The sequence below is a fragment of the Chaetodon auriga genome, chromosome 21 (assembly GCF_051107435.1).
Source record: "Chaetodon auriga isolate fChaAug3 chromosome 21, fChaAug3.hap1, whole genome shotgun sequence".
Lineage (NCBI taxonomy): Eukaryota > Metazoa > Chordata > Actinopteri > Chaetodontiformes > Chaetodontidae > Chaetodon > Chaetodon auriga.
The window spans coordinates 15,962,514-15,975,923 of NC_135094.1; the positions used below are offsets into that span (position 1 = coordinate 15,962,514).

Genomic DNA, 13,410 nt, shown 5'->3' on the forward strand with positions numbered 1-13,410 from the left:
AAATGTACAATAAAACAGTAATAAGCATGATATACAAAAACATATGCACATACAGAAAAGTGTGACATACAGTACATCTACATAATCATGTGCTCATATCCTGAGGTTAAATTGGATAGCTGTAGTTTAGTATTTAGGACAGACTGACTGAGACCGAAGGCTGTTGCGAAAAGATGCGTTTTAATTTGTATTATTTTTATTACAGTAGTCAAACCTACATGAGACAAATGCATGGAAGTGTTTCAGCATCAGCCATGGAAAGAATGGGACGAATCTTGATGATGTTTCATAAGTGGACATACGTAGTCGTTTATATGTTCTTCAAAGGATTTAGAATTGAATATAAAAACGAGATTTTTATGGTTTTGTGAAATTGTGGAATCATTGTGGAATTTATTATTATTTTTTATTATCATTATTATTATTATCTGCTTTGGAGTGAGAATTAGCATTTCAGTTTTCTCTTCTCTTTTTTTTTTTTTTTTTAAAGGAAGTTAGATGACATCAATTCACTGATTTCTGATATGCATTCTTCCAGATTCGCAAATGATGACAGCCATCAGGCGTAATTAAGACGTAAAAAACGAGTAACCTATCATTTGCACAGAATAAGAGAACCAAGTTTGCAGCTATTGATTAATGTAGCTACATAAACAGAGAAAGGACAGAGCACAGATGATTTAAATGATTTGATTTAAATCAAAAGAGAACAATATAACTTGGTAGGCGATGTGATAGAGAGTGGTGACAGCTTTGGTCTAGTATTTGTAGTGGACAGGGAGGTGACTGAACTGAACATGTCCAGCAATAAAAGACTGAAGTTGTCAGTGAACTTGTTAAGACAGCAGAGCTGATCTATGGTGGTTGCAGCAGGTAAAAGTTATAAATGAGTCTGGTGATAGAACACCACACAGCAAACACAGTGATGGTATTTGGACACCAGAGGAAGTACACGGAATCAGTGGTAGAGTGAGACATTACTTCTCTGTCTTCTGTCTTTACAGAAGGCTTACTTGTAGCTCTCTGCCGCATGGTGGAGCCATAAATCACAGGCCACCACCACAGTCTGGTGTAAAGCTCTGTACCTCCACAGTCCAGGCCGATATGGGCTTGTTTTCCTCATGAATATGTAATTTCTCATCTATAATAATAATGATATGTTTGTTAGATATTATCTGCTTGGGAACATCACTGTTTCCTGATTCATCTCTACTCAGACTTATTACTTTACGACATGCTGCAGAGAAATCGAGCAGTGTTGCAGATGCCTTGTCATTGCCTGTTTCAATTAATCCATTCATCATGACCAACAGGCTGAGGTACACTCATACAGCTTGCCACGAGCAGTATTCTGCACTGTTTTCCACCTTGTTTTTGGGTGGAGTATAGTGAAAGATTTGACAAATGAAAGATGTAAAGGAATCCTGTATCAGTGTTGAAAGCAAACCTATAGGAGCTATATGCACCATCTGTTTGTGTTACTCTTTTAATTTTTAGACATTAAATTACTGGTCACCTGGAGAGAAAACCAGAGAAGAAATATTACACACGCTTTATCACCAACAAAAATCATTGAGTTTCAGTTTAACATTTGGTAATGCATGCTAAGCTACACTTGAGGGCACTAACACAGTTTGTTCCACTGCTGTTGCAGCAGGATGGAGTGGAGGAGTTTGTCTCCACTGGGCAACACAGACATTGCTGTAATTTTGAATGTTGTTAGTCAGCGATTTAACCCTGATAGTTCTTTACACATTAACCCCAAATTACTGTGTGCTTTCATCCTGATGTCAGTAGTGAAACTGGCTTTTAACAACAGTTCACATTCTTCATTTCAAGTCATTGACTTCTGTCATGAGAGTGTGTTTGTGTCACCCACACAGCATGACCATAATGGCTGCAACTTCCTCCGTAAATACCAAGATATTATCTTTATATTACAGATAATGAGCATCTGCGGTAAATTATCTTTTGAGATCAGAAAGTTGGATCCTTATGATTACAATCTGTAAAAAGAAAAAGAAAAGAAAAATGTCACACTTTCAAATAGGCTCTATCACCGTAGGACTCTTTCTTATTGATTATCTTGATACCATCAAAGTTTTTAGAAGGTGTGGTGGGAACCTGAAGCGAAGAAAGCCACAGAGTTGTACTTGTAACTGGAGTAACTAGAGGAGGGGCTGAAATAGAGGTAAAAAGTTTATGTTTCCCATGTTTGGACAAAATCCTGTTCTGTTTTGTATGTTGAAATATTCAATCATTATATTCTAGAGACAAAAAAACATCAAACTAGTTGCTCAATTACTGCCATAGAAAAAACATTTGTCAACAGGAGCCGTGAGATTGGAGCAGCCTCAGTGAAGTTGGTGGGGGTTCATTTGGTCTGCTGTTGTTGAGTAACTTGGTAGGGATTAGGTGAAATACGGTCTTTCTTCATTCTACAGAGATGTTGCAGTCCTGGGACCACAGATTGCCCCACACGACGCTGCGGGACATTTCAACAGACACAAGAAGTCATTATGTGCTGCTCAATACATGACAGGCTACAAGGAGCCCTCTCACACTTTCACTCTCCTTTTATAAATGAGGTGTTTGTTGCTAAAATGACACAAAACTTCTATAAATATGGATGATAAGGTCAGCGCTTGTAGATTCTTATCTTATAATCATGAAAAGAGGATATAAAGGAACCTTAGTTTGCTTGCACAGATGATTGATTTTGCTTTTTACATATCTCATTCATTGAAGTTATAGGGCTCATATGTTCAGTTCCACGGATTATTATTGACATTTTGTGGTTTTTCCATTATTCTTGTATTCCAGTTGTCATGCGTCTAATAAATCCAGCCAGTGTTGAGTTTTGATCAGTAATGAAATGCTAATAATGATGGTAAATGCTTTCACAGTGTAAAACAGTCTAACATTTGCATAATAGACAACTGAACATCTGCATAAATGTTGCCTCATTTGCTCATTGCTGCCATTCGTGCAATAAAATGAAGCTCAGATTAGCTCCCCAAAGACCTTAACACTTTTAACATTATGATCAACACAGAAACAAGACATGGAAAGGAAACTGAATGTGTGCTTTCTCTATTTGAATTTCATATTGTGAGTGATAAGTCATATGATCCTTGATCTTGGGAATCGGATGCATTGAATCCCATGCTGCTGGTGATCTAATAGCGCTGAAAGTATTTTACCATTGTTGACACAATAATTAGCAACTGTTGTAACGATTGCTGTGGGCAAAGATTAAAAAGAAGAAAAAAGAAAAGTCTGGTTTCTAGCCCCCACCCCTCCTCTCTGTCTCCTATCTCTATGTCTCCTCACTACCATCACAGCCACAGGAAGGCCCTGGCAGCCCAAAACACTGATACTATCTCTGCGCTCCTCATCTCTGTCCTCCGCTGTGTCGAAATCTTGCCCATCCCACAAAGGGAAACCGCTGGTGCACAACCGTCCATGGCATGACGTCCGTTTCTGTGGGTAGACAGCTCATGGTAAATAATGTGGCAGGTGCATGCCATGTTCCCTGATGAAGGATGCAGTGGAGAATGAATGAAAATATGATGCTTAAATGTACATATGTGGGTTATATAACACCATTTTCTATGAGAATGACATGTTTTTAAAGGTGCAGTGAACTGTAATCAAAGCTTGGAGTTTTGCATCTGTAAAGGCTACTTGAGGAAGGCAAGGCATGTTTAAATTCAGTTTGTTTGTTTTTTATGTCAAATTAGAACCACTTGTGAGGAATCTTAAATTTGCAGATATAAAAGATGACTGTTTCATCCAAGCACAAGCAATTATTTGTTTATTTAAGAAAATCTTTTGACAAAATTATGCTTTAAAAACATATTGCTATCAAATAATAAAACACATTCAACAATATTAAAAATCAGATCTTATATCAACATTATTTCAAGTAATCCCACACACATTTAGTGACAAAAGATAAAGAGTTATACTGAGTGAGACATCTAGATTTCCCCCACAATCCCCTACAAACCACAGGTCGTGGTGTAACCTTGTTGGGCAACAACACTTACAATCATCTCTGACAATGACAAGAAGTGTCAGGTAGATTATTAGGCAATGTTAGTCAAATCAAATCATATAACAAATCTGTCTAATGCATGGAGGGGTCTTCTTTTTGGAGCGTCTGTGAGGATCATGCATGTCTGTAAAGATGGAGTCATCATGGACTTTAAGAAAAATTAATTTGGAATTTGTTAAGTTTGAGCATCTGCAGGTTTAGACCTTGTGGATTTTTTCCTTCTGGACCCATTTGTGCAGCATTTTGGATTTTTAATTTACAGTACTGTACGTCAACCTTCCTCCATCCTATGTAGCTGTTTTCTGAATCTCAATAAAGTTTCTGTGCACGTTCCAGCCTCTTCATGCAAAGACTGAGGAGCATCTACATTCAAACCCAGCACACGTCTTCCCATTTTATAGTGAGACTTCAAGATCCCTTTTTCAAATGTTCAGGTGTTTAATTCACCTATTCAAAGCTCCACTGTGCAGGGCCGTAGCCACAATTTCAGAAATACTGAGGTAGTCCCCCCCTCACCCAGAAAAGTCTGACCAGATACAGATTTTTAATTATTTGGATTAAAAAAAAAACAAAAAACATTTTATTTATTCAGTTAACCATTTCTGTATATTGTCTGCACATTTTACTTCCCACCATGAAATGCTGTTTTATAACCTAATCCACTCTGCAAGGAATTTGATTGACCATTGCAACGGGCATGCTAACCCCCCCCCCCCCCCCCCCCCCCCGCTCCAGACAGTTGTCCAACAGCTTAGCAACAAAACTACACATGGCGGGCCTGTCAAGCTTCTGCACATGTTGAATATACGTGCATATGTTTCGACAGCGATACACTGCACATTTATATTAAGAGTTTGGAGCGTGTTGTGTTTTTATTAGTCTTTACAAAGCCAGAAACACAAGAGCATAGCCTAAGCCGCTAACATTAGCATGTGAAGGCGAAAAGCTTTCCACCAGCAGCAGAAACCTTGCAGTAATTTCAAAGGCAGGGGGTTAGCTAAATTATTTAGTGACATTACAGGTTATATCTCAAAAATCATCTGTCAAGGACTGGAACATCTATTTGCTTGTTTAAAGAAAAAAAAAAGGCCGCTGCAGATGGGGTTTTAAACTGGTTTAAGCTGTAGCATTACCTCACACTAGCTAGCTGCAGCTAATGAACGCCACAATTATCTTGCATAAATTAAATTATAAATAAATGACTGTAAATCATTAACTTTTGTTAACCCACTGTTAAAAAAAAAGAAGAAAAACAGCAATTTTTGAGTGTTAATTCTGCCATTGTGATCATTGCAAGCAAGATGTACTAAGCAAGCACAGAGAGCAAAACAAGTAGCAACAGCTTACAGCACTTAGCCAACATTAATTGTAGAGAGTTTGCTAAAACACCCCAAAATGTCCAGAAGAAAGATGAGGGACATGAACTCAGTGTCCTCAATGGTTGTTACAGCTCTGCCACTGTGTTCTGCCTTCTTTCTTCACAATTTTACAAACTACAACTAAGCCCTTTTTACACTTTTACAGCCAAATAAAATACATAATTTTCAAATCTACTTCTTTTATATGTGACTTTCTCACAAATGGTTGTCGTTTGATGAAACTTCAACAAGGAGGCATTTGACTTGGAGTCTCTGGGGCCTGCCTGGATGCTAATAGTGGATCTGATGCCTACAGTTAGACATTAATACCAGGTGCAGATGTGGGTCTAGATATTAGATTCCCCTGCAGCCCCGTCCTCAGCTCCATGCAGGTGCCTCTGTGACAGGATGTGTTTGAGTGTGTCCAGCTCCTGTGTCAGCTGCCCTATCCTCATCTGCAGCTTCTGGTTTTCCTCCTGCAGCTGCTGGGCCCTCTGCTGGGTCAGCATGATCCTCCTGCGGGCCTTGTCCCGGCTCTTTCTCACAGCAATGTTGTTCCTCTCGCGTCGCAGGCGGTACTCTGCACTGTCCTTGCTGATGCTCCTCTTGTTTACCGGGGCCCGCAGAGTTGGCAGGAGGAAGGAAGAGAAGTCCTGGAGGTCAGAAACACAAATTTGTCTAAGTTGTGGGGAAGCAGGGTGAGAATGGTGTTTGATGATTTTCACAAATGAAAATGAATAGGAATCACTTCTTTAAATCTATTAACCACAAAGCAATCACAAACACACACCTGCTGAGTGTTGGCGTGGCTCTGGTGGTGGTTTGTGCTCCCTGCGCTCGAGGTGTTGCTGAGACAGGAAGAGGTATACGGCAGGTAAGGCAGTCCCATCATCTGCTCCGCCACTCTGTCATCAGTGCTCCCTCTCATCAGACCTTGGTGCTGGCTGTATGGTAGCATGTCCATCTGAGCCAGCTGATTGGTGGATCCAGCGTGGTTGGAAGTGGTGGGGTTCAGGCCCTGGGTGTGGGCCTGACTCTGGTATGCCCACTCCTGGATGACAGATGACACCCTGGAATCAGACATCTGCAGGGGTTCAAAAGCAGAAAGGGATTAAGTTTTGTTTTGGTTTTTTTTGTCTGTCTTTTATTTATTTATCTATTTATTTTACTACACTTGGGTGATAAATATAGCACTTTTTACTATAGTAGTTACTTTGCACTTTAAGATTTTACATATAAAACATGATGCATTGTATGAGATAACAACATATAATGTAATTTAATTAGCCCCAATTCAACCAACCACCCCGGTAAAAGGCTGCTCACATGTCATTGGCCTGGTAATAGTGATCAAAAATAATATGTCCTAATTCAACTCCCCGAAATGCCTCATTCTGCTGTATGCTTTGTACTTTTACTTTTGATACTTTAAGTACATCCCTGTATTTTTACTCAGGTAAGAATGCGGAACTTTCACTCACAATGGAGTACTTTTACAATGTAAAATCTTCTTTCACTTAAGCAAAGGATCTTAATACTTCTACTAAATACTACTTATCTTTCAAGATGAAGATAGTTAAATCAGATGTCTGTGGGAGCATGGATGATTGATTTCCATGAATATGATTTAGCTTAATTAAATAAATGAATATACAGAATGTCTACAACCTTCAAAATATAACATCTTCCAAGTGGTAGCTTTTGTATTTTCTATTTGAAAAAATAGAAAATTGAATGATATAAACGACAGATGCAACAATGTAGTAAATAACTGTTGACAATTTGCAAGCAAAGAGCACAGTAACAACATATAGCTGAAACATTTACTGAAATGATTTGGTCAATTGACAAAAAATTCATCAGCAACAATTCTGATAATTAATAATTTAAGTAATTTTATTCGCAAATTCACTGGTTCCAGCCTCATAAACATGAATCTTTGCTGATTTTCTCAGTCGTCTGTGAATGTACACTCTGTGTCTTTAGGTTGTGGACTGGTGGCCGAACAAATGAAGCTATTTAAAAATCTAAACTTTAATTGTGATGTGCGTTTTTTATTCTTTGCTGACATTTAGACCAGACGATTAATCAGTTAACTAAAAAAATAATCAGCAGATTAATTGTCTCTAAAAGTTAAGTAGGAAAATAATCAGATGATTCATTGACTCCAAAGTAATTGTTAGGTGCAGCTCAACATTAACACAAAACATATAATGCACAGCAAAGTAAAAACTAAACTGCAGACTATCAAAATATGAATTCTTTTGAGCGTTCTTGTGTCAATTGACAGCAGTGATTATTAATGATTATTCCCTTATTATTCTTCACCTCTTCTTTTTAAATCTATCTGCACAGCTTTAAATAAAGCAAAAATTACATATATCTTAAAAGCCTCTAAATAACTCCTTAATTTGTTTCTCCAGTAGAATGATGAGAAAATTTTAAGATAAGAAAAACCACCTGTGCTTTTAATTTTCCCATGTTTTTTGTTTTTGTTTTTGTTTTTGTTTTTTATATACATGCATATTTAAAGGTCAGTGGTGGAATAATGTTTGTTTAATGTCTGAATTAATTTCTCCACAGACAAATAAAGATTTATCTGACTTACCATCTCCACAAACTCTGAATATTCTTCAGGTTCCTTGGACAGTTTGACTGAAAATGGTCTGAAAGACGGGAGACAGACAGACAGACAGACAGGTACCCTTGTCATTATCTCATCATCACTTCCCCTCTCTCTCTCTCTCTCTCTCTCTCTCTCTCTCTCTATCGCTTACTTAATATCAATTTTGGGACAAAGAATTTCAGCTGCTTTCAACGGCAGGTCACATTATATAATTCACTAATTATGCGTTTTGTATGATATAATATCTAACAGTTATTTTCCTTACTTTGTTCCCACTTACTCGTTTAATTGCAACACGATAGCACAGAGCGAATTCTAATACTTGAACTCTCCAGTGCTGTAACGCGCAAACCAAACACGGTATATCTACTGTCCCTCTGCGGTCCCCGTAGAATACATTGAAATCAAAATGGCCGCACTAGTAGACAACGTGAGTAGAGCTTAGCTAGCTGCCAGTTAATAAAACGTGTATATATTTTTTTAAATTTGTACAATGTGAGTTAACATGATAGACCATTGTGACGATTTAATATGTATTATTATGAAACTGTTTTGGATAATTGAGATAGGTAAAAGCCAGTGACAAATGTTTGTTTTCAATGACGTCAGCTAGCCGCTAGCTAACTTTTTAGTAGCCGTTCTGCTACATTATACACGTTTTACTGTAGATAGCAGTGATAACAGTTTTTGCACTGTATTTTTGACATGTAATTTTACTTTCTAACAGGATTTAATTGAAAGTGATTTGCCCAAAGCTGTACAGCTGCTGAATAGTCTCACAGAACAGGTAAGAAGTGGGGGTCTGTATTACTATTGTAATAATAATGTTTATTAATAGAGATATATTGAGTCCTTTCGAACATTATCATGAGCATACTTCGATGTCATGGTGACTTTTTACAGAGTAATAGTCGTCCTATGATCTTGTTGTATGATGCACTTTTGTTGACTGTTCATCAAGTGATGGTGTGTCCCTGTCACCATGGTGAATTTGATGATGGCCACTTTCATCTTCACCACAGCTGAAACACTGTGTTTCTCGTTAGGTGGCCTCAGTTACGAGTCATGTCCGTGAGCTGCTGACACAAATCAAAGCTGGAGCATTCAAGACATCAAAGGTGAGCAGGCACTTGATCAGAACTCTTATTAAAAATCCTGGAAGGCAAGGATGTTGAACAGCTGAGCCAAGCAGGCCAAAAGGCTCAGGTTCACTGCATGCCTGCAGCTTTTTATGATGAGATTAATTACAAATCTGCTCAAGAATTTTCACCACATTAGTCCAAATTTAGTGAAGTTGTGTTTATCTGACCTGTCTGTCTTCTCCCCCTGCAGGGTTTGTCTTTTCTGGACCTTCGGTATCACCTGCTGCTCTTCTACCTCCAAGACCTCACTCACCTGATCAGCGTCAAGACAGAAGGAGGCAAAATAAAAGACAGCCAAGCCTTGAACAGAGTTGTCACAATCAGAACGGTGAGATTCATTGTAGAAACTGACCACTATGAATAAAATAGTCTTATCTGTGCAGCTGACACAGCAGCTTTTTGCTTTACCTCCTGGTTTTAAGGTTCTGGAGAAGATGCGACCGCTAGACCACAAACTCAAGTACCAGATTGATAAACTGGTGCGCACAGCTGTCACCGGCAGTTTAGGTAAGACTGAGTTAGTGTTGTTTGCTTGCTTTAGTATTAAAGATATGAGCTACAGGACAAATATCAGACTTGGGAGCTGCAAGATTTCCCACCTTTTGGTCTCGCAGGCTGCAGTATAACAGTGTGTCATGTTTTGTTGATTTCAGCTGAAAATGACCCCCTGCAGCTGCGTCCTAATCCGGAGAATCTCATCAGCAAAGTAAGGGCTGAACATCATGGTCATTCTAATCCTGCTTTTAATTTGGGTGGTATAGTTTACTGTGAATTTAGTTTATTGTATTTACTGAAAACCAAACTGTAGCACTTGTTTCTTGTATATAATTGCCTCAGTCTAGGATAAAAAAAAAACCCCTTGTATATACTGAATATACAGGATTGTAACTGTCTAACTGACGTTCCTTATTTACTTCATCAACCAGCTGAGTGAATCTGAGGAGTCTGGAGATGAAGCTGAGCACAAGGCTGAGAAGAAAGCGGCCCACTCTAGTGGCAGGAAATACGTTCCGCCGAAAATTGCTGCTGTGCATTACGGTAAAATCATCTGTCTCTTTAAACAGGGTTGTATTTCCCTGCTTGTTTTAAAAAGTGTAGTTTAAGTTACAATCCTGCCTTTGGTCTTTTGATTAAAGAGGGTAGATGCTTCTTCATTGGTTGAGTTTTTCTGTGGAAGTTAATAACATCAGCCGTGTTTCCACGAACACACATTCATGCACATTTTGAAGTGTCACATTAGAAAAGGCTGATGGAAAAATTCAAGAGAAACTTCCTCAATGTTTCATTCACTTGAGGTGGGTTTTTGCCTCTTTCACAAAAGAGTTGATGTGGTTAACGGGAGATGAAACAGCTGTTTTTGAAATTCTAAAATTTTTATTATTATTATTTATTTTATTTTTTTTCCGCAGTTTACGTCACTTTGTTGCGCCGTTCTTCTGCAGTGGTGTGTAATGGTTTATCTAACTAGAGAATTGATGCCACCTACTGTTTATTTGGATGAACTGTCTTGTAATAATCGCATATCCACGGTGGTTGGAAAAAAGCCTTCATTCACATTTTCTTTGCCGACTTTCTTGAAACTCAGTGAAAAGTTTCGGTATGTTTGGATGGAAACCCACTGATTGTTTGGAATGAAGCAAACGGCCCAATGCTTCGCTGCTGTGCTTCGCTTCTTCTGGTCATTTAAAAAGTACTAAGCCCTGCTGTTTCCCCTGTTGTTGCTATGCATCAAAATAAAGACCCCCAACAAATTCTAACCTCAACCTGTTTCCTCAAGATGGGGACATGACCGAAGCGGACAGGAAGCAGGCTCAGGCAGAGCGCCAGCGGCGGGCTGCCCTCAGAAGCTCCGTGATCCAGGAGCTGCGACAGCAGTACAGCGACGCTCCAGAGGAGATCAGGGAGAGACGAGACTTCCAGAGCGAGCGGGAGAGCCGCGAGGACCTACACAGGTGTTTACTTGTTTCCTTTTTTGAGCAAGGAGACATATGAAGGCTGATAGAAGGATTATGAAGTGGTAAAGGATGCAGGTATTGGGTGTAGTACAAGACAGTGGGATTAGAGCCGCGACTTTAAAATAACATAACAGGCTGTGTGGGATACGTTTTACTGATATAAGTCTCCATCTACAAAAAATTTTTTTTTTTCTTCACAGGAAAAAATATGAGGAGTCGATGATGGTGCGTCTCAACATGCCCAAACATCAGAAGACCAGCAGAAAGAGAGGCATGATGTCCATGTCAAGCCAGCTGAGCGGTATAACACACTTCGGTGACATCACAGCCCTGACGGGCGGCGAGGGTGGGCAGGTGAGCTTGCAGTGACATTACCAACCTGTCAGCAAGGAGTCGTATTTCACTCACTGATCTACGTTGAAACTAAGTTGTTGATAGTAGGAACTAATCAAGCAGTCGACAGGCTGACCTGACCTGAGTCTGGACTGAACAGGACAGGCCAGATTATTTATACTGACTGTTAAGGAACTTGGGCTGCCGCCAGCACAGACACACGTCTGTTATGTGTTTTGAAGTCATATATTTGTGTATCTTGGTGACTCAGTTGTCTGGTGCTGTGCTGGCAGAACTGTTGGCATCATCTCCACTCTGTGCCTCCACAGGTTTGGCATGCAATCCTTCTCTGAACCGTTTTCTGTCCCAATTCACCATCTGATGTCATAAAAAGTACTAATGAGTTACATTAATGCCCGGCCAACCTCATGCTGATTGTCTGTTCCACTGCCTGCAGATGTGGAAAACTCATTCAGCTAAATGTTTTCAAGAGGACTTGGAAAATCCACGTGCTATGTTTAGATCTTATGCTGAACATGAGAAGCCACAAAAGGATGTTGCTAATAGGCTCATCTCTGTGCAGTATGAATGGGAGCATTGTGGCCTGTTTTTGTTTAGATGCCATTCTTAATGCAGTTGCTGGGTCTAACGCTGCGTTTGTTGGTGCAGGACGGGGATAACCCTCGGCAAAAGAAGAAGAAGAAACTCATGAAGAAGAAAACTAAAAGAAAAGGTGAGGACATTTAAATATACAAGACAGTACAAACTAATGTACTACAGTTTCAAACTTTTAATTTACTCTTCACAGCAGCAGTCAAGGGTTGGTGATTTTAATGTTAATCCTGTTTCATGTCTTTCTCTGCAGCTTTTAAGAAACACAGATAGACCTGAGAGGTGATGTTCACTGAAGTAGGAAGACCAACGTGAAGATTTCTTATCAGCAGCCATCATCGTTTTAATTTACTCTTCAGAGTGTAAAGGATTTTATTACCAGAAAGTCAGTGGGACTTAAGTAATTGCCTCTGTACTGAGTGTGACTTTTTGATTCAGTATGTGGAATAAACATTTCCTGTTAACTCTTGCATTTGTATGTTGTTTTGTTCATCTCCTTTAGAGGGCAGTCATCTCCTCATCAGAGGTAACAAACAGACCATCAATTAGAGCAAAAGCAGTGGAACATTGAGTGAATTTCAGGATTACTTTCCTTTTTTCTTAAACACCGGACATTTTAGGACACGTTTATCTGGTACATCTGTCACTGAGAAATACTGGTGGACTTGCAGTGAAACCAGTCCAGTCCAGTGTGATCTCCACAGTTGCTTGAGAAGCAGCCAGATGCTGATGCAAAGCCTAATCACAACCTGGTGCAGCAGGCGCACCAGCCAACGGACCACAAGACAGATAAATGTTTTAGTACACGTGTCATTGAGTTAGATACAGTACAACACACATGTTCAGCCTGTTTGTCATTTGTTCATGCATTCCTACGGGCCTTCATCCTCGAAGACATTGTCACGATAGGAAAAACTAGGAAAATTAATGGCTGAATTTTACTTTGTGGTTTGAGCGTCAGAGTCCTGCAGTTGTGCACGTCTGTCACGGCTTCCTGGGACACTCCAATAGAATAGAACAACCAGTGGTATCTACTGTTATTAGTAACACTAGTGCTTTGCCTACTGTGGAAAAGGCTCATTCAGGAACTCGAACCCACAGTCACTGCCCACAGAGTTAAAATTCCCCTTCATAAGAAAGCATTTTACATTTAATACAGTCACCTTGTGTGTGTAGTTAGCTCAGATTGTCATTATGTGCCATCAAGTCATGTCAAACCTTTAAAGATTACCTCTCAGATTGGGCCTACCTTCCAGATCAATACAGTTTGCTCGAGAGCAGCAATGCCATTATGATAATCAATATGCTTCTCAGTGATTGACTG

At 39.4% G+C, this 13,410-nt stretch overlaps 2 protein-coding genes across 2 annotated transcripts; one reads left to right on the forward strand and one right to left on the reverse strand.

Annotated features, from left to right (window-relative positions):
* Window positions 1-4,828: 4,828 nt before the first annotated feature.
* On the reverse strand, window positions 4,829-8,085 carry cebp1 (CCAAT/enhancer binding protein (C/EBP) 1). Its single transcript, XM_076761836.1, has 3 exons — window positions 8,027-8,085; window positions 6,209-6,502; window positions 4,829-6,071 (listed from the first exon to the last, which is right to left on the reverse strand). The coding sequence occupies exons 1-3, from the start codon at window positions 8,027-8,029 to the stop codon at window positions 5,766-5,768; spliced, it is 603 nt and encodes a 200-aa protein (XP_076617951.1). The 5' UTR covers window positions 8,030-8,085; the 3' UTR covers window positions 4,829-5,765.
* Window positions 8,086-8,440: 355 nt separating this feature from the next.
* Window positions 8,441-12,557, forward strand: ngdn (neuroguidin, EIF4E binding protein). Its single transcript, XM_076761490.1, has 11 exons — window positions 8,441-8,474; window positions 8,772-8,831; window positions 9,091-9,162; window positions 9,377-9,514; window positions 9,609-9,693; window positions 9,840-9,892; window positions 10,113-10,224; window positions 10,964-11,138; window positions 11,342-11,495; window positions 12,144-12,207; window positions 12,340-12,557. Exons 1-11 carry the CDS (start codon window positions 8,454-8,456, stop codon window positions 12,357-12,359), a joined length of 954 nt encoding a protein of 317 aa, XP_076617605.1. The 5' UTR covers window positions 8,441-8,453; the 3' UTR covers window positions 12,360-12,557.
* The last annotated feature ends 853 nt before the right edge of the window (window positions 12,558-13,410 follow it).